This window comes from Gorilla gorilla, chromosome 10, assembly GCF_029281585.2.
Source record: "Gorilla gorilla gorilla isolate KB3781 chromosome 10, NHGRI_mGorGor1-v2.1_pri, whole genome shotgun sequence".
NCBI lineage: Eukaryota > Metazoa > Chordata > Mammalia > Primates > Hominidae > Gorilla > Gorilla gorilla.
Window position 1 is genome coordinate 17,403,417 of NC_073234.2, and position 27,092 is coordinate 17,430,508.

Below are 27,092 nucleotides of genomic sequence, written 5' to 3' on the forward strand. Positions count from 1 at the left end.
TGGTGGTAAGAATCTTGCCTTTTTGTTTTCCTCTGATATCCTCAGAGTCTAACCTGGTCTTTGAGTGGCATATAACAAATAGTTGTTGAATGAATTTATCAGCAACAAATATAAAGTTCTGTGTCTAAGTGGTTTCAAGTAGTTTCTTTAAAGAGATGTACAAAAGGAGCATGTGGGGACGTATACTATTTAGATGCTTAGGGAAGCTTAACTAATCTACTTCTTTAATCTTAGAATAAATGCATTCTTATCAGGAGAATAATGATAGTTCACTTTTATTGATCTTTTACAATGGATGAAGTAATTTTTTGAGCTCATTTGAATATGTTATTCGTTCCTAAAGTAGCCTTTTAGAATAGATATTATTAGAATCTGTTTTACAGATGAGGAAACTGAGGTTTCATGTGAATGTATGTGTATTGTACACTGGGACTCTTGTCATGGGGATGATATACTTTTTCTCTTCAAAGGGGCAGGGTTTTCTTTTCATTGGTTTATTGTAAAAAGTGCGATATGGCAATTTCAATGGTTATTTGCCTTTAATACATTTTAAAGTACATTATTTCCATAGATGATAAGAATTGTGGAAAAAGAGACCCTGTGATAGGTGATAGTGATCCATTGTAGTTGTGGAATTGGCTCTCAAGTAACATTAAATAAAATACCTGTGTGTACAGTTAGATTACGTTTACCTGTGCATAGGAATCCCTTCCTTATTTGAGGTGATGGAGAGGTTAGTCTCTTTGGTTCCTTATGAAGCAGAATGGATTTTTAGAAAGAGTATTAGAAACTAAATACTTTAAAATTGAAATCTCTGCAGTAGGAATCTGTATTTTTCACAAGTTCCCCTATGTGATTGTGAGGCACACTTAAGGATAGAGAGCCAGTGATCACAGTTTTCTTTTCATAATGCATATACGTAAGTTCCAGGCTGGTAGGAATTACATCAGGGTAAAGCTGGGCCTAGAGGAGGTGGGTGTTTCTTCTTTTGTAAATGCAGTATGTAATAGTATGCCTCTTGTCTCACAGGGTTGTAATGATAATAACTTAGTGCATGTAAAGCAGTGGTAACACTGCCTGGTACAGAGAAAGCACTTAATAAATGTTAGATGTAGCATATCATTGGAGGTGTATATTTGTGTCAAAAAGAAAAGACTTCCTCTGTTATATCCAAAGGACAAAGTTAATCTTTCTTTATTTCTTTTTGTTTTTATTAGATTTGTATTTATCTTATAAAAAATAGATTGGTGGTTATCTGTCTCCACTCACTTGAACATGTTTATTCTCTGCATCCAAAATAGTCCAGGAATAGCTGGACCTGTTGGCTCATGCCTGTAATCCTAACAACTTTGAGAGGCTGAGGCGGGCAGATCGCTTGAGGCCGGGAGTTCGAGACCAGCCTGGGCAACATAGCGAAACCTTATCTCTGCAAAGAATACAAAAATTATCCGGGCCTGGTGGCATGTACCTGTAGTCCCAGCTACTTGGGAGGCTGAGATGGGAGAATCACTTGAGCCCAGGAATTCGAGGCTGCAGTGAGCCATGATTGTGCCACTGCACTCCAGCCTTGGCAACAGAGTAAGACCCTGGTTCAAAACAAAAAATTACACGTATAATGTATATTCCAAGAATATTGTGTTTATGCAATATTTAAGTAAAGAATGATTAAACCTGAGTTTTAGTCCTGGCTGTACTGCCAGCCAGATGTGTGACTTTGGCCAATTTTCTTGATTTCTTTGGGTTTCATTTTCCTTACATTAAAATGGAGATGTTTAACTGGGTGATAAACATCTAAGATTTTCTTATCCTCAAAATTTCTGTGGTCCCCGACACTATATTAATACTTTTTTTGTAATGGGATAAAAAATGAGTGAGGGTCATAGTTTACTTTTTTCATAAATCAATCCAGTTAGGTATCTTTGCTTAAGCAGCCCTGTTTAATGCCTTCTTTGATCACTTTTATCATGCCTGGTTTTATTTAGTGAAGCCATTTCTGTGGACTAGTAAATAATTTTGAAGGAAATAGTTTGGTAAAAGGAAAAAAGCAGGGCTTTGTACTCAGAGTGACCTAAATTTGTATCCCTGATCTCTTCTGTATCATTATTTTTCAAACTTGTAAGAGGACCCTTCAAAGAAAAACAACAAAAACCTTATTAAAGTATTAAACACACACACACACACACGTAGATATATTGTAAGTGGATAGTCTGATAAACTTTTATAAACTAGACACTCCTGTATAACCAGCACTCCTGGAGGTCTCTTTATTACCTCCTCATAGTAACTGCCTATTCACACTCCCCCAAAGGTAACCATTACCCTGACTTCTAATGGCATGGATTAATTTTGCTTGTTTTTATACTTTATCTCATTGTAATCATTCCATATGTACTCTTGTATCTGGCTTCTTTTGCTCAGTATAATGTTTGTGAAATTCATCTGTGTTTTCTGGGTATAGCTGTAGATTATTCATTTTTATTGGTCTGTGTTATTTCTTTATATTACTGTACCAATTTTTATTTTATTTATATGAAGGCAATCTGGGTTGTATCTAACTTGGGGCTATTATAAATAGTGTTGCTATGAACATTCCAGTACTTGTTTTTTAGTGAACAAATGTATGCACTTCCATTAGCTACATACCTGTGAGTGGAATTACTGCGTTAGGAAGATGATCCCATTCTCCCTTTAAACATCAAAAATATTTAACAGACCTCACTACATGATACTCACATTTTAAATATTAGTTTGAAAAAAATACATGATAGAAATTGGCTATGAATTCAGTTCATCTTAAGTGAATTTGTATTTTGTGATTCACGCAGCACCTACATGATTTTAAAGTAGTTACACCTACTTTATGAATATGAGACATTTATTCAGTCTACAGATTACATTTAATGTGCATATACACTTGCATAATTTTTGAAGTAATTAGCCAAGGTAGTGGTGTTAGGTTGGGAATTAAGGTACTACTTAAAGCTGTGTACCTTCTCTTAGTTTCTGTTTCTTCATTTACCATGTTTGATCTAGATTTCCACTTAATAAAATGGGAATAGAAATATACTCATTTCGGAAAATTGCTATGAGGGTTTGATTAATTTGTAAAAAGCACTTAGTACAATGTCTGGCATGTAGTGTATAATAAATAATAATTGTTACTCTGTCCTTCCTTTATAATAGTACTTGACTACTCCATAACTGTAGTAAATCCTGATAAACACATCTTGAAGTTATCCACATATCTCAGCCACCCTTGACTTCAACAGCCTTTTCATAAAGGTGATTTCTAAATCTGTCATCTTAGTGCAGTCTTCTTTTTTTCCCCCCTTTTTTCTTCTATAGCCTTCAAATGAGAAGTGCTTTCTTCTTTATTGGACTTGTAACCATTTCAAATTGAACTAATGTTAAACTAAGGTTAACTGTCCACTCCCCCATCAGCTTTTCCTTCTATTCTAACTTTCTAATCCTAATTTCTCTTAAATAGTACCAACTTTCTTTCAGGTACTCAGACTTGGTTCCTAGACTGTCAAGAGTGGAAGGGATCCCATCAGTCATTTAGTTTAGTAGACACATGGATGCTTTTAATCCTTCTACAAATGTTTTTAGTTTCTTTACCATGTGTTGGCACTTTGGACTTGAGAAGACATAGTTTTTGCCCTTAAGCAGCATGTAGTTTAGTTGGAGAGACAGGTAAATCAGTACATTTGTGGTGAGTGCTGTGTGATTTTATGCACAGATTACTATGGTAGTAACTCCAGCTGCAAATGGATTTAGCTAAGAAAGGACTAAAGGACATTTTAGACAAAGGGAACAGCAGATGTGAAGATTCAGAAGCAGATGTAATATGATGCCTGTAGGGAATAGTAATAATAATAGCTAATGTTTATTGAGTACACACTGGCACATACTGATGTCTGAACCTGAAAAATTTCTAGCATAGCTGGAATGAAAGGTCAGGGTATAGTGGGGTGGAGGATGTGGTAGTAAGTAAGACAAGACACCTGGGACCTGAAATCTAGGTCTTTAGCCTCCTGGTCCAGTATTATACCATCATTCAAATTTCTTTTTGCAATTTATATCAGTTTCAAATTTTGTGTAATGTTGTGCACTGGTTGAAATGATTAGACCATTGCCCCTAGGCCTCTGACCCTAAAGCCTGGACTCTTTTAACTATATTTGCTAAAGTGTAAAGTTAGGAGGCATTCTGTAAGCTTTTGGACAAAAATATAAGAGAGGCATTTCAAACCAGGTTGTCCTGATCTTTATTTTTATGGCTCCCCTCTGCCTCCCTGCTCCCTTTCTGAGCTTTCAAGATATTAGGTTGAATAAAGAGATCAGCCTTTATGGTTGTCCTACTTTTCTTCTGCTCCAGATTCTTCTTTATAAATTGGGAGATAAGGAACTTTTATTCATTCAACCTTCATATTCTGTTAAACTGGTTTACTTTAACCAAAATCAAGAATGCCACTATATAATAGTTTATTATAAGAAAACTAACTTGTAAATAGACTCTTGTCAATCACTTCATTTTATTTTCATGGAGAAGCCTGCTTAAGAAATTCAATTAAGATTAGAGGCCAGGTGTGGTGGCTCACGCCTGTAATCCCAGCACTTCGGGAAGCTGAGGCAGGTGGATCACCTGAGGTCAGGAGTTCGAGACCAGCCTGGCCAACATAATTAGCTGGGCGTGGTGGCAGGCGCCTATAATCCCAGCTACTCAGGAGGCTGAGGCAGGAGAATCGCTTGAACCCAGGAGGCAGAGGTTGCAGTGAGCCAAGATTGCACCATCACACTCCAGCCTGGAGGACAAGAGCAAGACTTTGTCAAAAAAAAAAAAAAAAAAAGATAGAATTGCTATTTGAGAATTTTTAAAAAACTGAGTGATTTTAAAGATCTTTTCCATTAAGCTTTGATGGAAGTCAGAGTATATATATTTCTAGGCAGGCCAAAATGAATATTCATATAGACTAGATATTGTAGTTATTCTTTTGGAGAATACTGGGTATACATCCATCAATACTTATTCTTCACCTATCATTTTTTTTTTTGTAGATACCTTTGTTTCCACAAACCTCTTTGTTTTCATTTGTTAGTAATATCAGCTTGCTAATGCCCTTGCTACACATTTCCAATTTCTAAAGTTAAGGCTGGCTTCAACCTGTCAACTTGTAAAAAGACCATAAAAATCACCTGTTGATCAAACTAAGCCAGGTTTATTACATACTCCAGTAAGGGTGAACACTGCCCTAAAGAGTCCTAGAAGTATTTCAGAAAGAAAGTATTGGATATGGATATTTACAGGGTTTTGGGGTCTGGTTTCAAGTAGTTTAAGGAGATTTTACTTGGCCCTGTTCTGAGTTTGTGATAGAATTCTTAGACCAAGTCTTGATAAACAAATATTTATTTGGTAAGTGAGCATGTTTGCCCAGTTGAGCAATTATTAAGGATCTAATTGAGCAGTCTGTTGTTCAGTTAAATGAATCTTTGAGAAATTCCTAAAGCTAATGATGAAGTTATTTACTGGTTTGCATTCTTACCTTCCTGGGCAAGAATTTCCGAGAACAAATAATAAAGTTCTGTTGATATAGGGGCCTTAGATCTTAGTCCTTATAATTAAGCTGTGTGAATGCAGAAGGTCTCAGTTCTCAATGACATTTATAAAGGCAGACAAATTTTAATCAAAGGTTTACTGTCTCCAGCCCTGGGTATTGTACCATGTCTTGACCTTTTTCATCTAATTGTGGATGGTAGATAGTATCATGATTGTGAGTCTTTGTGGCACTTCTTGCACTTCCACTAACATTTAAATACATCATTTATGTTTTGCTACTTTCCTAAATGCCCCCGAAGCTTTAGATGAACTAGTCTCTTTTTCTCAACATGGCACTTTTGCTTTTCCCTCTTGGTTATTTTCCTTTATCTCATCTTTGCAAAATTTTTATTCTTCATGCAGCCTTTCCTGAGCATCATCATGTTTATCTTTGAACTAGCTATACCTTTTTTTCTATGAAGTCATTTATGTGGCTAATTTAGCACTTTATTAGATTGTAAGTCCATGGAAGACAGAGACTATGTTTTATTCATCTTATTTTTAATCATCTAATAAATATTTGTTAAACTGAATTACTCTGTTGAATTGAGTTAGGCCAAAACCAATAAGTACCCAATAGGTTTGTGAATTATTTTCATATTAGACTGATCTTAAAGACCTTTTATCTTTATCCCTATGGTTCTCTGTCTTTCCAAAGGTAAAGTGTACTCTGGAAAATTCTCATTTTAGATTGCAGTTTGGGCAGATCATCAAAGTCAAATATTACTATGTTTTGAAATACAGTCAGCAAAGTTCTCACAGATGGACTTCACTGAAAACAGATGGCGGGAGGGGGGAGATATTTCAAAATGTCTTTGTGCTCATTTCAAAGCATTGACCTCTACAAGTTTAAATATAGTTATTCATAGAAAAACCTGGAGAATTAAGTTTTATGCCTTTATTCTTGGCAGCTTTGGTTTTGTTTAATGTGTCACAATGTCATGTTTCTTGTCATAATTTTGTTGAGGGTGTGGAAAGGAGTGTGACAACAGAAGCAGAACATGGCATGTATGTGATCATTGAATATAGATACAGTTTATTGTTCAGAGAGGCACCTTTGGGTACTGTGGCTTGGTGGCTGTTGGATGGAGGTTAGAAATAGTAGTTTCACTCATAATAAAATCGTTATTTGGACTTAATATTGGAAGACAGAGACTATTTTCAATATAGCGTCTAGCATAGTCTTTCCAAGCCATCAGTATGTGACATATGGCATACCCTAGGGAAAGTATTTTTTTATCCTGTTTTAGCCAGTGTTTAACTCTGCCACTGTATTCCTACTTTATCCTCTCTCTAACCCAGGGAACTGCATTTACCACCACCCACACCGTGTGGATACCGCATTAGCAACTCCGTAATACTTGAATACAATAAATAGTTAATTATGGTCTAGTATTTTAATTTATCCTTTGAGAACATATTTGTGAATATTCCTTTATACAAGGGTAGGAGTTGGTCATAATACTTAATAAATCATCAGATTTATTAATATTTTGCCCTTCTGAAGGAAATATTTTTGTTTTTGTTTGTTTCTCTTGTTGCCCAGGCTGGAGTGCAATGGCACGATCTCGGCTCACTGCAACCCCCACCTCCTGGGTTCAAGCGATTCTCCTGTCTCAAGCCTGCTGAGTATCTGGGATTACAGGCGCTCGCCACCTCACCTGGCTGATTCTTGTATTTGTAGTAGAGACAGGGTTTCACCACGTTGGCCAGGCTGGTCTCGACCTCCTGACCTCAGGTGGTGCACCCACGTTGGCCTCCCAAAGTGCTGGGATTACAGGTGTGCGCCACTGTGCCTGGCCGGAAATAATTCTTTTATAAAGATTCTGAATCTTGCTGACATATTGGGATGGATGGAAATATTTATCTTTACTAAAGTAATTTTTTTTTTTTTTTTTTTTGAGACAGGGTGTAGCTCTGTTGCCCAGGCTGGAATGCAATGGCATGATCACAGCTCATTGCAACCTCGACCTCCTGGGGCTCAAGGAGTCCTCCCCCTCAGCCTCTTGAGTAGCTGGGACTGCAGACAGGCACGCAACACCACTCCTGGCTAATTTTTATATTTTTTGTAGAGATGGGGTTTTACCATGTTGCCCAGGCTGGTCTCGAGCTCCTGGGCTCAAGCCATCCTCCTGTCTTGGCCGCTATCAGTAGTCCTGTATGTGACCAGTTGCACTTAGCCTGATAATCAGAATTACTGATTGTGAGTAATCTCACTGATTACTTACTGAGTCACATTGATTCGGAGTGCAGTTTCATCATGTTTACTTAATGGTAGTATACATTAGCCATATTGTGTTTTATGTACATATCTGTAGTTTTGAAATGGCTGACAGTAATTTGTATGAGAATAAAGACTCTTTGTTTCTGTTTCTTTGGAGAATCAAATACATGTTGAATATGTGCAAATATCTGAGCTATTTTATATAACATAATTTTATATTTTAAAATCGGTCTGCTATAATCATTTCAAGCTATTGCCCGTTTTCAGGTTTTATATAATTTTAATGGAATTTTGTCATTTTAATTTCATGTTTAATTAGGCACAGCCCTCATTAACTTATTGTTGAAAGTCTTCTAGAGCATTTATTAATTTAGCCATCATGTAAGTATGTTCCAGAAGCCATGGGGAAGAAGACAGACACTTAAAAATCTAGTTTAGGAAATGATACACTAAAAATGTAAAATTCTATTAAACATTAAATAAAACAGTATTAGTCAGTAAAAGAGCTGTAATCAGATATTACTGTCAAATGAGAGGCACAGACTTAAGTGCTAAAGAAGTCAGAAGAAGTAGTCAGAAGAAACAGAAGTCAGAAGAAGCAATTGCTGTGGATTAGATAGGTTATGCAGTCTCTAATGAAAATTGGTTCTTGGTGGGGTAGGGGGTGAAAAACTATTAAATACTACTATGGTTTGGAACCCCCCATAGGGCCACAGTACATAGATAGTATATCTGTGTTATTAAAATTCATGGGGATGAGGAAAGCAATCTAAAATGTCCCAGGGCCGGGTGCAGTGGCTCATACCTGTAATCCCAACACATTGGAAGCTGAGGCAGGAGGATTGCTTGAGGCCAGGAGTTCAGGACCAGCCTGAGCAACATAGACCTCGTCTCTACACACACGCATGTGCACACAACAGACACAGTGGTGCATATCTGTAGTGCACACATGCACACACACGTGCGCACAGTGGTGTACACCTGTAGCCCCAGCTATTCAGGAGGCTTAGGTGGAGGATTGCTTGAGGCCAGGAGGTTGAGGCTGCAGTGAGCCATGGTCGCACCACTGTACTCCAGGAGCCTGGGTGACACAGCAAGACCCTGGGGTCTCAAAGAAAAACGCTGTCTCAAACTAAAAAAAAAAAAGGTCCCGGGGCTTGTGGGTAGCAGTAATGAAAGGTTGAGGAACACAAGTTTAGGATAGTTAAAGAACGGTTTTAAATAGGAACTATGAAGGTTAGTCATTGAAGGATAGATGGTAAGTTTTAGGTAAACAAAGATGGAGAGGTTATTTTATTCAAGATGGTTTTCTTGGAGATTATGTGTTTTTATAAAATCAGACTGGGTGTGTAACATGTCTCACATGCCGCATCATAGCCTCTAGTTAGTGTCTTATAAACTGAAGAATAGGAAAATTAAAATCTCAGAATTTCCTTTTAAACAAGATCAAATTTAAAGTGTTGTGGTAGATTACCCATTGCCTCTGTGTTCATTCTTACCAAGTAGTTTTTTGATTAGAGGTAGAGGATTTATTCATTTCTTAGTGCAGTCATGTTAGCAGTACTGTTTATCTAAACAGACTCTTGGTTACATGTGGAATTATGGTTCTCTTGTGCTGTCTTATTCATTGAGTTAAAGAATTATAGAATTTTTTTAGAGATGTAGAAGACTGTAGAGATTGTTTAAACTCCTTCATTGATACATAGGGAGAAAATGGACCTGCAGTGAAGATCCATTGATGTTAGTGGTAGAGCTGGCCTCACCACTTTGGTCTCCTGACTTCCAATCTACTGCCCTTCTTCTCACAATATCATGTTATCTAAACCAGTATGAACCTTGGTCTGGAGGCAGAAATTTTAATTTTAGTAATTTATCTCTTTAGACCGTACCAGATTGTCACTTCTTTTTCCATTTCTCTAGACAAATCAGTCATTTTCTCCAGAATGTGGAAAGGCAGTGGGTTTTGGAGTTTGACTTTTCCACTTCAGCTTTAACCTTGGACAACTTATTTAACTTCTTTGCCTAATGCTCTTATATGTTAAATGGGAATGAGAATACTTACCTAATAAGGTGGTTGTTAGGATTAAGTTAGATGACCTATATATAAAGCCTTTTCCTCTGTGTTGGATATATTTTAAAAATTTATTAAATGTTTTTCTCCCCTTTCTTTCTCTGCCACTAGAGTACTTACCACATTGTGTATCACAGTTAGTTATTTTATGTGTCCCAGGTGCGAGTCTTGGAGGTTTTCCCCTTAGTAATTTCTCAACTTTATGTAATATTATTATGGGGTCTATGACATAATTTTTAAAAAACAAACCAGTAAAGCCAGGAATTTGCTACTGAAACAGAGATGCTGCTATAGTAGACAGTTAATTCATCTGTCAGAGAAGAATTGAGTACTAGTGTTCATTTTTAATACTAATAATTCTATAATAAACTGACTTACTATATTGTTGATTCTTGTCTAAGGCCTTGTTTTGACCTTAAGAATTTCATTATAATTCCGCAGGGGAAATGTATTGATTGTGTCATTTGGCTCCCAGTCTCTGTCCTTGACTGTTTCTGTGATTGCCTTGCAGAGCTCTGAGGAACATGAGTACAGTGATGAAGCTCCTCAGGAAGATGAGGGCTTTATGGGCATGTCCCCTCTCTTACAAGCCCATCATGCTATGGAAAAAATGGAAGAATTTGTTTGTAAGGTAAGAGTGCAGTTTCTTGTCATTGTCATGCTATATATTTAGCCCTTCCAAAACAGAAACCTTTAAAGAGAGTGGTAGTACTATAGCCTTTGGTTTGCTTTGGGGAAGATCTGTGGCAAGATGGGGACAGAAGTGGTCTTGGGACTCTAATCCTGTTGAAGACAGAATACATTTGTTGGCTTGTAGTAGCCATGATAAAGCTCTAATAAAACTAGGATATCCAGCTGGGAAACAGACATTTCCTAATATAGGTTAACAGAGTAAATGTCTTATTGGTGGTTTAGACAAACAGAATGAAACATAGTCAGAAGTGGTTGACGCCTGGAGATATGAAAATGCCCTCCTCAGGTCACTTAAATCTGTTCTGCTGAGTGACTGCAATGGCAAATGTACTGTTCTTTCTAGGGATTCTGTGAGTAATCAGGCTACTCTTGAGAGAGAAATTTTCCAGTTTTCATGTACATCTGGTATTTTCAGTTCAGCTGGTATACATTCTATCTCTTAAGGTTTTTCTTCCAGTCCATTGTCTTGATTCCCTAGGACCTATTATGGGATTCTTTTTTTTTTTTTCCCTAAAATAGTAATTAGAATTGAGTTTGCCTGCTTAGAGAAAATAGACACACTGATAAACTTGTAGGTACTTGATCAATCAGATCAATAAGGGCCCTGGCAGGTAGGATCTAATTAATGTAAGTCAATCAGTCTGTGTGTATACGTATGTGTATGTAAATTGATTTATTAAACATTTCTGGAGAACTCTTTATTATTTAGAGAGAAATTTTTGTGACACTTAGCTTTTCATGGCTTTTATGAAACCAAAACTTTTTATGTACATGGTCTTAGATCCAGGAGACTAAATATAGGTTTTCTTACATTCACAATAATGCTGGAAATAATTGGGATCAGTGGACTTAGAATACTATTACTTTGGACCAGGGTATGAAAAGAACATTGTGATCTGAACATAGACATCCTTTCCAAGACTAAGGGTCCAGTGGGTTTTCAGGGGGAGTTTAAACATTTATGGGTCTGTAATAGAAAATTTTAGTCAGTTTGAAAATGAGTGAAGAAACAACTGAACAGAACAATAGATTCATTCTAGTGATCACTGTCTCAGGGCACAAAGGGATACAAAAGATTATTTTGTTTTTAAAATGCAAATTTGGTGTGAAGAAATCTCTCAAAGTTGGCAAATTTAGTATCTGGGCCATTAGGGGATTTTAATATTTAGAGATCAGCGGGGTACCGTAGCTGACTTAACTGCCTTTTTGTCCTCTCCCTTTCTGAACAGGGAACAAAGAATAAAACAAATAAAACTCTAAATTTAACAGCGAATCAGAGAATAAATAGGGCAGGACATTTGTTTGCTACAAACTATGATCTTCTGAAGGAAAAGGAGTGTTGTAAATATCCCTTGGCAGTTTGTTGATGACAGCAGAATGAAGAGGCATCCTGTTACACAGTGTTGTCTGGTGTGGCTCAACCCTGCCATGGCAGTGCAACTGACCACACTTGAAAACCAGCCGTGTCTAGTGGCACAGGGATTCTATTTCTTGGACTGGAAGCAAGTAAACAGAGACAGTTTTAATATGAAATGCGCTGTGGATAATTTAGTCTTTAGAGTTTCCACATTTGATCTTGGTCACTCTTTTTTCCCCTAGACTTCAGTGTTTGCTATTTACCAGCATAACCAGGTCCATGTGGGAATAGGATGTATGCTATGGGGAGTTTATTTGTTTTTGAGATTTATTTATTTTTGAGTCTCGCTCTGTCGCTAGGCTGGAGTGCAGTGGCACGATCTTGGCTCACTGCAACCTCCAACTCCCGGGTTCAAGTGATTCTCCTGCCTCAGCCTCCCAAATAGCTGGGATTACAGGCATGCGCCACCATGCCCGGCTAATTTTTGTATTTTTAGTAGAGATGGGGTTTCACCATGTTGGCCAGGATGGTCTCCATCTCCTGACCTCGTGATCCGCCCGCCTCGGCCTCCCGTAGTGCTGGGATTACAGGTGTGAGCCACTGCGTCCAGCTGTTTTTTTAAGAAATGTTTTTGTGCATTTTATGGTCTAATATACCCACATACCCAGTGGATTATTACTAAGATATTGGAAGGTAGGCAGTGTCTTTGTCAAGCTTATAAATAAATATGTCTTTGGCTAAGCCGTGATCTTATTTTTTTATTCTAAGGATACCTATTTGTGTTGGAATTTGGCTGACTGTATATGACTCCAGGTTGAGAATGAGGGTGCAGTGTCTGTTGAATGTGTCACTAATTGCAGTGTAATTAAGAAAGTGTAGCTCCTTGTCTCAGTATTTAGACCACTAGAACATTTGTTTAGAAATAACAGGGAAAATCACTCTGAAATTATATGCATATATAATCAGTAAGAAACTCACATATTCTTTTTGAATGTAAAAAGGGAACATATGACTCTCTTGTCTGTGTGGGGTAGCAGAGTAGCAGTTTGGATACAGCAGAGCTGTGTGCACATTGTGAATTGCCTTGAAGATGTAAGGGTTGATTTCTGTCTTCCTCTCCCTCTCAGAAAATAAAATTCCCCCAAAGTAAGGTAATAGCAACATTCTGTAAGGTTAATCTCAACAATAGTGGTCTTTTCCCAAATTCAAATTTGATGCAAAAAATTCAGTATCTTGGTCTCTCTCTGACACTAAAAGAAGCAGACTGCAGAGGTTGACAGACTTCCAGCAGTTCCAACAGAAGGGATACTGGATCCCTGATCCCCTTTCTCTCTTTCTCTCCATAAAGTCCTGTGGAAGATCTCATACAGCTACTTTTGTAAGTGGTAGTACTATTAGCAGCAGATGTTAAAAATATAGATTAGTCTTTTGGCATTATTTTATTTTATTGTATGTTAGGAGCAAGCATAGAATGGCCACATTAGCACCAGTAACCACAGACCCCATGTTTTGAGTTGGAAGGTGAGGGAGGAGAGGTTTTGTATGGCTGGGGGCAGGAAGAGCAGGGAGGAGGCGGGGGGCTAGTTTGGTTAGAGTGTTAGGAGGGACACATCTGTTCTTAAATTGTTAGTCCTCACTTCCTTTGGATGTGGAGATGTTAGAGGATTAGTTCTTTTACAAATATCTGTAAGGAAGTAAGAGAGCAGAGAACAAGAAACAGGTTGTGGAGCAAAAGGAATGGGCACAGTAGCTGGTGAGTAAGTGGCAGTCTTTCCATAGAGTAGAGAGAGCCGAGTTTCCGTGGCTTACCCATATTGTCACAAGACCCCTGTAAGTGGGTAGGGTGGAGGTCATTGTCTGGAGGTGAATCTTGCTGATTTGCAGCCCGGATTCTTGCTTTATAGGGTAATAGACTGGAAGAACTGCTGAGCCCACATTAGCTGGAAGATAAACCATGTGCCTGCCATTTTTCCTTACATCTTTCTGTCTAGCAGAAGCAAGTTAGTCAAGATTAAGTGATCCTTGTGGTGTGAGCTCTCGGGGCTATGAGACATTAAAAGAAGCAGAGTGCAGAGGTTGACAGACTTCCTACAGAGGGGATATCGGATTCCTGATCCCTTTTCCTCTAGAATCTGATGCGGGAGGGACCATGAGGAAACGGGAGGAAAGGGCGCTGAGGGACTGAAAGGGCGGTTAGGGCTGAGCTTCTTTACCATCTCTCTGCAGCATGAGAAGGAAGATGGATTAGTCACTAACTGTCCGACAGGAGATAGCCCCTGGGGATAGTCATGTACTGGCTTTGGAGTAGATGCCAGGGATTACTAACTAATTCATGAAATGCTTTGTGTCATTTTGTTTGATCTTCATGATTTCCCTGTGAAGTAACTGAAGCGCTATTTTACAAATGAAGGAGCTGCAGGTTGGAGGTTTTATAATTAATTAAATCTCATATAGCTAGTTAATGCCAGGGATCCACAATTTTCTGACTCCTGTGCTCTTTCTTTTCTGCTTCATCATATTTGCGTAGTGGGAAGAGAAGAAAGAGTAAGATGGAGGGAGAGATTTTAGCAAAAGGCACAAAAGTATGATTCTATGTAATTCTGTTTTTACCAATAGGAATATTAAATATAAAAATGTTCATATTTAACACCACAGGGATTCATCAGAGGTAAAGTCTGTTATATAGGATGAAGGTGGTCAGTATGAGTGAGACTTTGGAACCTTCATCCCACCATTAGCCAGGTTGAAACAAAGTTTGAAACCACTCTTTTAGGGCATTTCCTATAAATTTGTTTACTCTTTCCTTTTCCTAATGCCCCCACTTAAAAGTATATTTTTTCTTTCTTTCTTTTTTTTTTTTTTTTTTTTTTTTGAGGCAGAGTTTTGCTCTTGTTGCCCAGGCTGGAGTGCAATGGCATCATCTCAGCTCACCACAACCTCCGCCTCCTGGGTTCAAGCAATTCTCCTGCCTCAGCCTCCCGAGTAGGTGGGATTACAGGCATGTGCCACCACACCCGGCTAATTTTTTGTATTTTTAGTAGAGATGGGGTTCGAGCTCCTGACCTCAGGTGATCCACCCACCTTGGCCTCCCAAAGTGCTGGGATTAAAGCCTTAGCCACCATGCCCGGCAAAAATATCTTTTTCATCAGTCTTTAAAGAACTCAGAATATAAGACGTTATACATTTTGAGATGTTTGCCTTTTTAAAAATGAATTATTTTTCCCATTATAAAACAGTGTGATAAGACACAGTTGTTAGGGGTCAGTGTTGGTAAATTGACAACTAAAATCACAAAGATGTTTGATAATACCTCTCTGCCAGGTATGGGAAGGTCGGTGGCGAGTGATCCCTCATGATGTACTACCAGACTGGCTCAAGGATAATGACTTCCTCTTGCATGGACACCGGCCTCCTATGCCTTCTTTCCGGGCCTGTTTTAAGAGCATTTTCAGAATACACACAGAAACAGGCAACATTTGGACACATCTCTTAGGTATGTAATGTCAGTGATGTAATGAGCTGGCGATTCACTTTCTTCCTTTTTATTTTCATGTATTTGAGGGTAAGCACAGAACTTCAGAAATGTATTTGGATTTGCCATTTTGTTTTCTGAATTTCTAATGATGAATTTTCTCACTGGTTTACTCGTAGTTTATCCTGGTTTGCACTATGATTTTGTTATAACTTAAGTTGTATTTCTTTCTACTAGATTTTCAGATCTTGTCCTTAAACCAGGCCAAATAAAAGTTGCTATACAAAATGTGGTTTCATATTGTAGTGACCACTGAGAAGAAAGTATTATTTAATAGAAATAATCTGATCTTTTAAAATGCATTACTTATATGCACTGCTAATTTTCAGTTTGGCCTGAAGTAGAATATGGACTGTAATTTTTTCTCCATAATGATTGTATATTAAAGAAAGAATACTGTAAAGGAAAGAATAGTCTTTCCAACAAATGGTGCTGGGATAACTGAGCCATATGTAAAAGAATGATCCCGAACTCACATATGCAAAAGTGAACCCAAAATGGATCAAAGACCCAAACATAAGAGCAAAAACTATAAAATCCTTAGGAGAAAACAGATATAAATCCTTGTGAGTTTGGATTAGGTGACTGTTTCTGAGAATTGCCACCAAAGAAAAAATAGATAAATTGGACTTCATCAAAATTAAAAACGTTGGTATATCAAAGTGCATTATCAAGAAAGTGAAAAGACAACCCATAGAGAAGAGAATATTTACAAATCAGCTAGTTGGTAAGGATCTAATAAATAACTCCTACAACTCAACAATAAAGACAACTGATTTTAAAAATGGGTAAAACATCTGAATAGATGTTCTTCCAGAGAAGATCTAAAATGGCCAATAAGCACATGAAAAGATGTTTATCATCGTTAGGCATTTAGGAAAACGCAAATCAAATGCTTTGAGAAATGCAGTGAGAAATCTCAACACTTCGCACCCACTAAGATGGCTATAATCAAGAAAGTGAAAAATAACAAGTCTTGGCAAGGATGTGGGGAAATTGGAACTTTCATACGTTGCCAGTAGGAATGTGAAATGGGGCAGTCCCCATGGAAAAGTCTGGCAGTTCCTCAAAAAGTTACATAGAGTTACCAGAAATCAACTCCTAGTATATTACCCAAGATGACTGAAAACATGTTCACATAAAAACATGAACACAGAAGTTTACAGCAACATTATTCATAATGGCTAAAAAGTAGAAGCAACCCAGATGTCTATCGACTGGTAATGGATAAACAAAATATGGTGTATTCATACACTGGAGTATTATTTAGCTGCAAAAAGGGATGAAGCACTGATACATGCCACAGCATGGGTGAACCTTGAAAACATTTGCTAAGTGAAAGAAGCCAGACACAGAAGGTCACATGTTGTTTGATTCTACATGCATGAAATGTCCAGAACAGGAAAATCCATAAAGACAGTAGATTAGTGGTTGTTTAGGGCTGTAAGGAGTGGGGAATGGGGGATGACAGCAGATAAAGTACTTCTGTTTGGGGTGATGAAAATATTTTGGAATTAGTTAGTGGTGATGGTTGTACAACCTTGTGAATATACTAGTTTCTGGCCTTACTCCATTTGATTTGCATTTCTTATCACACATTTGATTTCCATGGTGCCTGTAAGTTCCTGCCTGCTAGTATAGTGAGAGGAGAGTAGAGAGTCAAATGAAGTTTGTTGCTGACTTCTAATTCAAGGGTAATTTTTAATTAAAATGATAAAACAATTACTTAGCAAATGTTGAACTTGAAATTTCTGTGCCTGCCTTGTGTTAGATGGCCCCTCCCTAAGCAATAGGAACATGGCATCTTTCTGTGTAGAACAGTGTAAGAACTGGTTAGGAAATGGTCTGAGTAGGCATTTTGTCCTTAACTCTTGAATCTCCTGAACCAGCTGATGAGGGCCAGAGAAACAGCATGACACTCCCTGACAGCTATTGGTAGAGGAAAGCTGTATTTCTTGGCAGGGTTTAGGGGTATTGGAATTCATTGTAAAAACAAAAGCAAAAGCACAATGGACCTTTGAAAGCTGGACTATGAGGTATGTGCCAAAAACTGTATAAATGAAACTATTCTACATCTAGAGGTAGAAGTGGCTTCATTATGTCTTTAAGAAGTAGCAGCAGTGTCTGATTTCTTTTTAGATTATGCCCTTAGATAAGTTTTTATATTCTGTATATTCAGTTTATGAAGCTGAAGTATTTCTGATACCAACAATGTTGGAAGTAAACCACAATTTTGGATAGGCTTCAGTTATTTGGAAGATTTTTCTCATTGAACTTTTGATTCAGATATTGTTGTAATGCAGAAGGATTGAAAACAGAATCAGTTATAATACTGTCTCTTCTAAAGGGTGATATTTTATCTATTTTCTATGCTCTTTTTCCTAGGTTGTGTATTCTTCCTGTGCCTGGGGATCTTTTATATGTTTCGCCCAAATATCTCCTTTGTGGCCCCTCTGCAAGAGAAGGTGGTCTTTGGATTATTTTTCTTAGGAGCCATTCTCTGCCTTTCTTTTTCATGGCTCTTCCACACAGTCTACTGCCACTCAGAGGGGGTCTCCCGGCTCTTCTCTAAGTAAGTATCTGTAAAGTCCATATTTTGGCCAATGATTTAGAGGTAGTGCATTAGGGAATAACATTCAGCAGAGTTGGCAGAATTCTTAATATCATCTCATGCAGACTTTTTTTTTTAAAAAATTAAAGAGCAACCCAGTTTGGCTCTTAGCTGTCGTTGATGGCTTATGTCATGAGGGATTAATTGGAACCTGTAGTGGCCAGTAGTTTTTAAATTACTGCATTAAATGGATTTTTTTTTTTTTCTGTCATAGACTGGATTACTCTGGTATTGCTCTTCTGATTATGGGAAGTTTTGTTCCTTGGCTTTATTATTCTTTCTACTGTAATCCACAACCTTGCTTCATCTACTTGATTGTCATCTGTGTGCTGGGCATTGCAGCCATTATAGTCTCCCAGTGGGACATGTTTGCCACCCCTCAGTATCGGGGAGTAAGAGCAGGTAAGAGCACGTGGAGGTTCTACATTCGACATTCATTTATTCACTAGTTAAATTCACTATTTATTAAAGTTCTACCATTTGCCAAACATTATGCTGTGTATTTGTGATGCCAAGATGAAGAAATCATAGTTCCTATTGTTGGGGTTTTTTTCATGTAGTAGTCGTAGTAGTTGTTGTTGTTAGTAGTGTTTATTAATTGTCTTAAAGCATTAGGGTTGAGGGGTCATGGTGAGTATGAGGTGATATAATTTGGGACTGTTACTTACTTGAGTTTATGGCTAAACACCATCCAGAAAGCGGTAGTCTATAACTTTTGTAAACAATGATTTCTCTTACTCAGCGTGGAGTGTACTTTTTGTAGTGATTCTTTTTTTGTTGTCATTTTCTGTTTTGTTTTATATTTTTATTTTATAATGGATAATCTGCTTAAGGCTTCACCCCCATGCTGATTATGTTTTGTTAAAGTGGGCACCATATCTCCCTTCTGATGTAGGGATAAAGGGGCTTTTTATATTTAGGATAATGCCTGTTTAGCTGGAGATCATAGAGAAAGCCACAAGCCCCTCAGTGCCTTGGCTGAGTCTTCTTGTAGGACATGGAATTAGCAGAGATGTTCTTGTCTCCTACTCAGTGTCAAGCTCAGTGCCCACTGAGAATGAACAAGGAGTGTTTTTCCTTTCGTCCTTAAACCCCCAAAACCATTTAGTATTAAAATCTAAACCCTGGATCATCTGTGGGTACCTGGAAGGTTAGACACAGAAGTAACCTCATGTCAGTGACCACTGTTAAAACACTCTGCCCTCCTCCTTTTTGTGTTCATATGAGCAAATGAGCATTGGTCAGGGTCAGCTTTCAACAGTACTTGAGTAGTACAGTGGTGTTAAGCCTGCTTGAGCACATGAGATAAGAATGTCTTTGCTGAGTAGAGCTGAGCATTCCGTTATTTACATACATCAGAAGAACCAAGTTCCTGAGCCTTTGACTTAGAGAATGATAGGCAGAAACCATTAGCAGCCTTTGCTTAGCATGTAGAGGAAAAGAACAAGTGAATAGTGCAGAAGTCTAGCAAATCTTTTCCTTAGAGGGGCAGAGGTAGGAAATAGTTTTTCTTTAGGTCTGCTTGGTTCTTATCTGTTGTGAGAGCAGCATTGCCATTTTCCTCTTCTCTTTTAGATGTCCATTTTATTTGTGAGTATGCATCCCATAGCTGTGCTTACATATATTGCTGTATACCAGCAGTTTATTTGGTAATGTCCAAAGCAAGTAATGGGTTCTTTATCTGTTGAGAAAGCTTACCAAATGACAGCTTGTTTTACAAGGGTCATTGTTAACTCTGTGTCAAAATGTAGGAGCAGTTACTGGCAGAGGCAGGGAGCTCCTGTGTTGCTTTGGCTGATACACAGGTTTCAAAGTGGATTTAGATCAGTGGACTTCACATTTTTTTTTCCATCATGACATTTTCTATTACAGTCCTGAACACGTGTATCTATACATATGTTCATGTGTATATAAATTATAAAACTTTAACAAAATAGTATTTAATCCTCCACTTATGTTACAGTCATATTTTAAATTTTATTCTAGTTCATTTAAAAAAATGCTGGTTGAGACTCATTTAATTGATCTTAGAACTTAGGTCATATCCAGAAGTTTAAAAAAACATTACTTTAGATGCTTCTGGAGGCAGTAAGGCAGTAGGGCTGTGGCTGAGTGATTTGCTAGACTTTTGTACTTGATTGCTATTTAGGGGCCTGGGAGCTTATAGTATTCTCTCCCATCCCCCACCCCCATTAGGTCATTTGTTAAAGGCATTTAACAATTTTTAAGTGCCCAGTTATAGGTTATAGATTTAGATTAAATTTTTTCTTCTTTTTTCTTTTCTTTTCTTTTTCTTTTTCTTTCTTTCTTTTCTTTTTTTTTCTTTTTTTTTTGAGATGGAGTCTTGCTTTGTAGCCCAGGCTGGAGTGCAGTGGTGCCATCTTGGCTCCTGACCTCAAGTGATCTGCCTGCCTCGGCCTCCCAAAGTGCTGGGATTACAGGTGTGAGCTGAGCCACTGTGCCCAGCCTTAGATTCCTATTAAAAATAGGTGATGCCAGGTGATGTGATCATTTATCGCCTCTCCACCCCAACAACGTCTGCTGCTTCAAAGAGAAGATGGGATACGTAAAATTGCTTGTATTGTAACCTGTGTCTGTAAAAGGACAGGCTAGGACAGTTTAAATAAACTCCTGGAGCTGTCCTTTCCGAAAACATTTAGCAACATTAATTCAAAACCCTTGAAGACTGCTGACTTACTAAGCTAAGCCTCTCTTAGTGAGGCTCATTGCTTTTTTTTTTTTTTTGAGACGGAGTTTCACTCTGTTGCCCAAGCTGGGGTGCAATGGCGTGATCTCGGCTCACTGCAGCCTCTGCCCCCGGCTTCAGGTGATTCTCCTGCCTCAGCCTCCCGAGTAGCTGGGATTACAGGAGTGCGCTACCACGCCTGGCTACTTTTTGGATGTTTAGTAGAAATGGGGTTTCACCCTGTTAGCCAGGCTGGTCCCAAAGTGCTGGGATTACAGGTGTGAGCCACTGCACCCGGCTGGCTCCTTGCATTTGTAAATCTTTAGAACATAGCTGTGTTGTCTTGTGTGACAGTGTCCCAGAGTTTGAAGAACCTTCTTTTTCCTTTAAAACTGGAAGCTAATTTTATATGCTACTTTGAAATATTCAGTTTACAGAGTTAATGGTGCTGTGCTGTAATATTGACTTCTGGCTCTTTGTTTCTCTTCTGCATTACTTTACTCTCTTCTTGTGACTCCTAGGAGTGTTTTTGGGCCTAGGCCTGAGTGGAATCATTCCTACCTTGCACTATGTCATCTCGGAGGGGTTCCTTAAGGCCGCCACCATAGGGCAGATAGGCTGGTTGATGCTGATGGCCAGCCTCTACATCACAGGAGCTGCCCTGTATGCTGCCCGGATCCCCGAACGCTTTTTTCCTGGCAAATGTGACATCTGGGTAAGTATGTCAGGGGTGACTGAGTGTGTAGGTATCTGCTCATGAGTTATTGGCATCCTGCAGAGTGATGCAATAGAAAAAGTTTTAGACACAAAGTCAGGAGAGTTGTATCCTGGTCCTAACTCCCTATTGAGCTGTCTTTCTCTGGACAATAAGTACAATAATAACTAACATTTAGTGAGCACTTCCTTGGTGCTCAGCATGGTACAGAGTGCTTTACACGGATTACCTCATTAAATACATTAGCCCTATGTGGTATGATAACTCTTGTTAATGTCTTCATTTTACAAAGCAGGAGACTAAGGCTTAGGGAGGTGAAGCCACTTGTCCAAGCCATGTGGCTATTTAAGTGGTAGAACAGGAATTTGAATTAGGCTAGTTTTAATATCAGAATCTGTGCTCTTTTTGACAATGGAAAGTCATTTTGCCATTCTTTGTCTCAGTTTCCTTATTTATGAAATGAGGATGATAGACCAGATTTTCACCAGAGCCCTTTTTAGGACCAGATTTCTATCAGGGTCTTTTTTTATACCAAAATTTAGTGATTTGTAATGAGAGACTGAGTGTATGTATGTCTGGTGGAAGAAGAGGGATTGTGAAGAAGAGGGAACTGGATTGAACTGGATTGTGGTCATTGGTAAGAGAGGAGGAAAGAGAAGAGGGAAAAGAAAATATAAGGACTGATATAGATAGAAAAACTTATAACCAAAGAGGGCCTGAAATATTTTCAACAAGACAACATTGGAAATACGCTTAATGTGAAATCTGACCTTTGTAATTCTGTTCCTCAGCCTATTGCTGATTATTATAGACTAACCTGATCATCTCATCTCTTTAAAGTTTAGTTTAGCTATCTGTAAAATGAAGATGATCTTGAACTTAAGCAATCTTTCTAGCTTCAAATTAGCTAATTTATCTTTCTGATTCATCATCATCATTTTAACATTGGTATGGAGGGGTTTTTGCCCTTTATCCCCTTTCTTTGGGGAAATTAATCCCCTTTGGTTTCCTGGGAAACATCTCTTGGGATGTGACTTGATTTCTTCTAGTTTTTGCTTCCAAAATCAGTGTTTTTCTCTTGATAAATACTGCTTTGCCACTGTACTTTCTCATTTTGAGATTATAATGACAGAATAGTGTAATTTTTGAAGTGCAGCGAGCAATTGATTACCCTTCTTGAGATGTGGAATAGCATTCAACAGAACAGGTAAAATCAGAAATAATGTCACTTGCTTGTAGACCAGCTTCTGACTTGAGAAGTAAAAGGGCCTGTTTGCTTAGTTTTTGACACATTATGTAGTTCATGAAATTTGAGAATCGTAGCACTGAAGGAAACTCTGGGGACCATATGTTGTGACATTCCACACACCATCCTGGAAGCCTCTTTAGTTTTTCTAACAGAGAGCAACATTTAAATGACCATAGCTCTAGTCCTCTTGTCCATGACAAAATGTCCATCAGCAGTGAGTAGGAAAAGGACTGTATGTGTAATCATAGCCCATGGCTAGGTGTCAAGGGATCCTTGGGACCTTTGTGGCCTGTTAGCAAGAGAGTCTGTATGTCATTTGCCACTGGTTTCAGTGTTAAGTTTGTAGATTTTTATGTGTAGAGCTTAGTGGCAGCACCTTGGTTTCTTTGGGAACAGCTGGCTTTCAGCTCAGCAGAATGTGATACACCTAATGGATGTTCCAGGATCTGTGGACGCCTTGAATTTGAGCTCTGTCACATCCATTCCCTGCCTTCTGCTCAGCATAAACCAGGATTAAACGATCCTAAGAATCTTTAGCAGTCTTAATAATGTATGGGTTTCTCTACCTCCTTCTCTTCTTTTTTCCCCTCCAGTTTCACTCTCATCAGCTGTTTCATATCTTTGTGGTTGCTGGAGCTTTTGTTCACTTCCATGGTGTCTCAAACCTCCAGGAGTTTCGTTTCATGATCGGCGGGGGCTGCAGTGAAGAGGATGCACTGTGATACCTACCAGTCGCCAGGGACTATGACCCTAAACCAGGGCCTGCAGCACTTGCGGGCCTCCCTGCTGGCTACTGATGCCAGTACCAGAGGAGCCCCAAAACTTTGACAGCCTCGTGGGCTTTGTGACGGCCCAGGGGCTCTGCGTGGTACATGACTGAGAAGAGAAAAACAAAAATAAATCATACCTCAAAGGATGGAGTGCGTCAATTGGGAGAAAAGGAGACATAGCCCAAACCCTGGCTTATTCTTGGGATCTACTGATTGCGGGCTCTGCAAGACCCTTGGCAAACTGGCTTCTGATCCATATCATATTTATTTGTAGAAGATGGCGAAACAGTTTAGCTGGTGGTTCTTTGTTCTCCCTTTCTCTCTCTCTATGACAATAATACAAACCAATTTAAGTGAACATTTATATCCAATAAGGGGTGGCAGTGTGATTTTAAATGCTCTTTTGGGAGAACAAAGAAATTAATGTAAATAAGATTTCTAACTGTTTAAATAAGACTTTATATAAATGTTTAAAACATAGGGGTAAGGGAGGGAGGGAGAATTTTTGTATAGAATGAAACATGCAAGTACCACACACTGTTTGAATTTTGCACAAAAAGTGACTGTAGGATCAGGTGATAGCCCCGGAATGTACAGTGTCTTGGTGCACCAAGATGCCTTCTAAAGGCTGACATACCTTGGACCCTAATGGGGCAGAGAGTATAGCCCTAGCCCAGTGGTGACATGACCACTCCCTTTGGGAGGCCTGAGGTAGAGGGGAGTGGTATGTGTTTTCTCAGTGGAAGCAGCACATGAGTGGGTGACAGGATGTTAGATAAAGGCTCTAGTTAGGGTGTCATTGTCATTTGAGAGACTGACACTCCTAGCAGCTGGTAAAGGGGTGCTGGAGGCCATGGAGGAGCTCTAGAAACATTAGCATGGGCTGATCTGATTACTTCCTGGCATCCCGCTCACTTTTATGGGAAGTCTTATTAGAGGGATGGGACAGTTTTCCATATCCTTGCTGTGGAGCTCTGGAACACTCTCTAAATTTCCCTCTATTAAAAATCACTGCCCTAACTACACTTCCTCCTTGAGGGAATAGAAATGGACCTTTCTCTGACATAGTTCTTGGCATGGGAGCCAGCCACAAATGAGATTCTGACGTGTCCAGGTTTCTCCTGAGCTCGTCTACATAGATTGGTAGACCCTTCCTTTGGATTAGGAAAGATGAGTTTTACCTCTGGTACACTGTCTTGGTAAGCCTGGATGTGACAGACACCTCGGCTCTCCTTGAATAAGAAAGCCAGCAGAACTCTTAAAGCCAGTTGTAGTACGGAGTTGTCAGCACTCACTGAACCTCACTTTACAGGGATAAGAGTGGTGTGGCATTTTAAATACAATTGTGTGTTATTGCCAGGGAGTGAGGTACAAGACGATGGCTCATGTCACAGGCCTACCTGATACGGTGTCAGAGAAAGTGGTGGGGAAAGGATCTGGTTCATGGAATTCTGATCTTGGCCCATAGGTGAACCACCGAAATAGTGCTCGAGTCTTAGGTTACTGTCATCAAAGACTTGGGATGACTCCATTGTATCCTGGGGTTGTGGGTATTAGAACTAAATATGGAGGTCCTGAGCATGGGGACTGGCGTCCTCTGTAGGTGTTTGGGAATATGGGAAGGGTCTCCTATTTATTCAATGGAGTTTTCTCAGTTATTTTCCTCCCTTGCCCTTGCAATCTCCAGCAAAAGGTGGGATCCAGGAAGAAAGAATCCAGTGTAGAAGTTGAGAAGAACTTGAACGTTTTGGTTCTGGATAAGGTCACTGTCCTAGGTGCTAGGTGGACCGAGCAAAAGACTCAGTGGATGAACTGGTGCAGTGCCTGACAGAATAAAGAACAGTATTAATCCCTTTGAGAAAGCATAGTCCAGCAGGACAGTGGCCATTTGGACAGAAGCCCACTTAGTTTCTTGGGAGCAACAGCACATATCAGAAGCCAGACTTGCTCTTCAGTCATGCACTTTGGGATACAGCGTATAGGTGCAGCCCTGTCACAACACCAACGGAAGTAGCAGCCTCTGGGTGCAGTCACCCACACCCCAAAGCTGGAAGGATCTGGTTCAACATAGCACAAACCCTTAGGAAAAATGAAATTAACATCACTGATGTGTAATCCAGTAAAATCTCCCTTTTTCGGGTGTGTATGTGGGCATGTGCCCATTTCTATGTGTGTGTCTACGTGCAGCTCACTACCAACAGCCTCATGTGCACTTGACCTGACAGTGCTCGCTGAGAACTCTCACCAGGTTGGCGCCTGAATGCCTTACTCTCAGCAGTCAGAGGCTTGCTTGCTCTGTGCAGATTTTTAATTTTCTTTTTTGGCCCTAGGCTGGTTGGGACCTCTACAGCTTCATTCTTTCACCATTAAATAGTGGCCTTTTTCAGTATTTTCCCTCTTCCCCTTTATAAATTATGCTAAAGCCACAAAGCACATTTTTGGGGATCATAGAAGGTTGGGGTTCCAGAAAGGCATCTGTGTGATGGTTCCATTGATGTGGGATTTCCCTACTTGCTGTATTCTCAGTTTCTAATAAAAAGAACCAAATGAAATATGACCTGTTGTGTGTGTTTTTTTTATTGCCATTCAGCTGACCTCCCCTTGGCTTTTGGCACTTTTCTGAAGCTCTAATTTAGACACTGTGATTTAAGAAATTTTTGGAAACTTCCCCTTCGGGATGCAGAAATCAAAGTGCTTATGCCCAACTCCTGTTTCCTAACTCAAGCTTTCATCGTAACTTGCACCAGGTTTAGAATGGAGGGGAGAGCAGCTCTAAGGGGCAGTTCTGATTTATTATTGAAGTTTATAAAAATAGTCTCTAATGTAACACTTGATGCCAAGGGATGCGTTAGAGAACTGTCGATGTCATATGATCATAATCACAACCCTTTGAGCCATTCAGGAGTATTTTCATTCTCATTTTATAGATGGGGAAACTGAAGCTTAGGAAGTTTAAGAATGACTCTAGTGCCAGCACTGTATTGGAGAAAAGAGTGAAGAGAAAATTTAAGAAAACGTTTCTGTATTTGTTATTCTGATTAAACAGTGTCATATACATTGACTTAAAGGTTTTGGGGTTCATTAACCTAGTCCCTTCTATATAAGAAGAGGATCTGGTTCGAGTTGGTGTTTGAAATAAAAAAAAAAAAAGGAATTCCACCCCTTTTGCCTTAGGTAAATTTAGTTTTTGGAAGGGCATTTCCAGTATCAGGATAATATGTTCATTCTGAATTCTCATTTTTAAGTATAGATTTAACTTTAGAGTGTCCCATACCTTACCTGGGCATAGACATTGGATCATTCCCTGCTTTTGACAAACAATATTAGCTGAAGCCTACTAATAACCCACTTGTCTTTTCCTAGTCTCTTCCTAAAAGGCATCTGAACCGGGCATGGTGGCTGACGCCTGTAATGCCAGCACTTTGGAAGGCCGAGGTGGGCGGATCACAAGGTCAGGAGTTCGAGACCACCTTGGCCAAAATGGTGAAACCCCGTCTCTACTAAAAATACAAAAAATTAGCTGGGTGTGGTGGAGGCACCTGTAATCCCAGCTACTCGGGAGGCTGAGGCAGGAGACTCGCTTGAACCTG

The 27,092-nt window shown here is 39.1% G+C and overlaps 1 protein-coding gene across 5 annotated transcripts in view; it reads left to right on the forward strand.

The window, feature by feature from the left end:
• The window catches only part of ADIPOR2 (adiponectin receptor 2), a 100,005-nt gene extending 73,946 nt beyond the window's left edge, over nt 1–26,059 (forward strand). For all 5 annotated transcript variants that reach the window (XM_019038896.4, XM_055357538.2, XM_063693750.1 and 2 more), the window contains 6 exons: nt 10,400–10,519; nt 15,261–15,432; nt 17,857–18,043; nt 18,297–18,484; nt 21,290–21,483; nt 23,326–26,059. In XM_019038896.4, the coding sequence (XP_018894441.1) occupies nt 10,400–10,519; nt 15,261–15,432; nt 17,857–18,043; nt 18,297–18,484; nt 21,290–21,483; nt 23,326–23,454 (990 nt within the window). In that variant the 3' untranslated portion in view covers nt 23,455–26,059. The remainder of the gene's footprint in view (nt 1–10,399; nt 10,520–15,260; nt 15,433–17,856; nt 18,044–18,296; nt 18,485–21,289; nt 21,484–23,325) is intronic.
• Nucleotides 26,060–27,092: the final 1,033 nt, after the last annotated feature.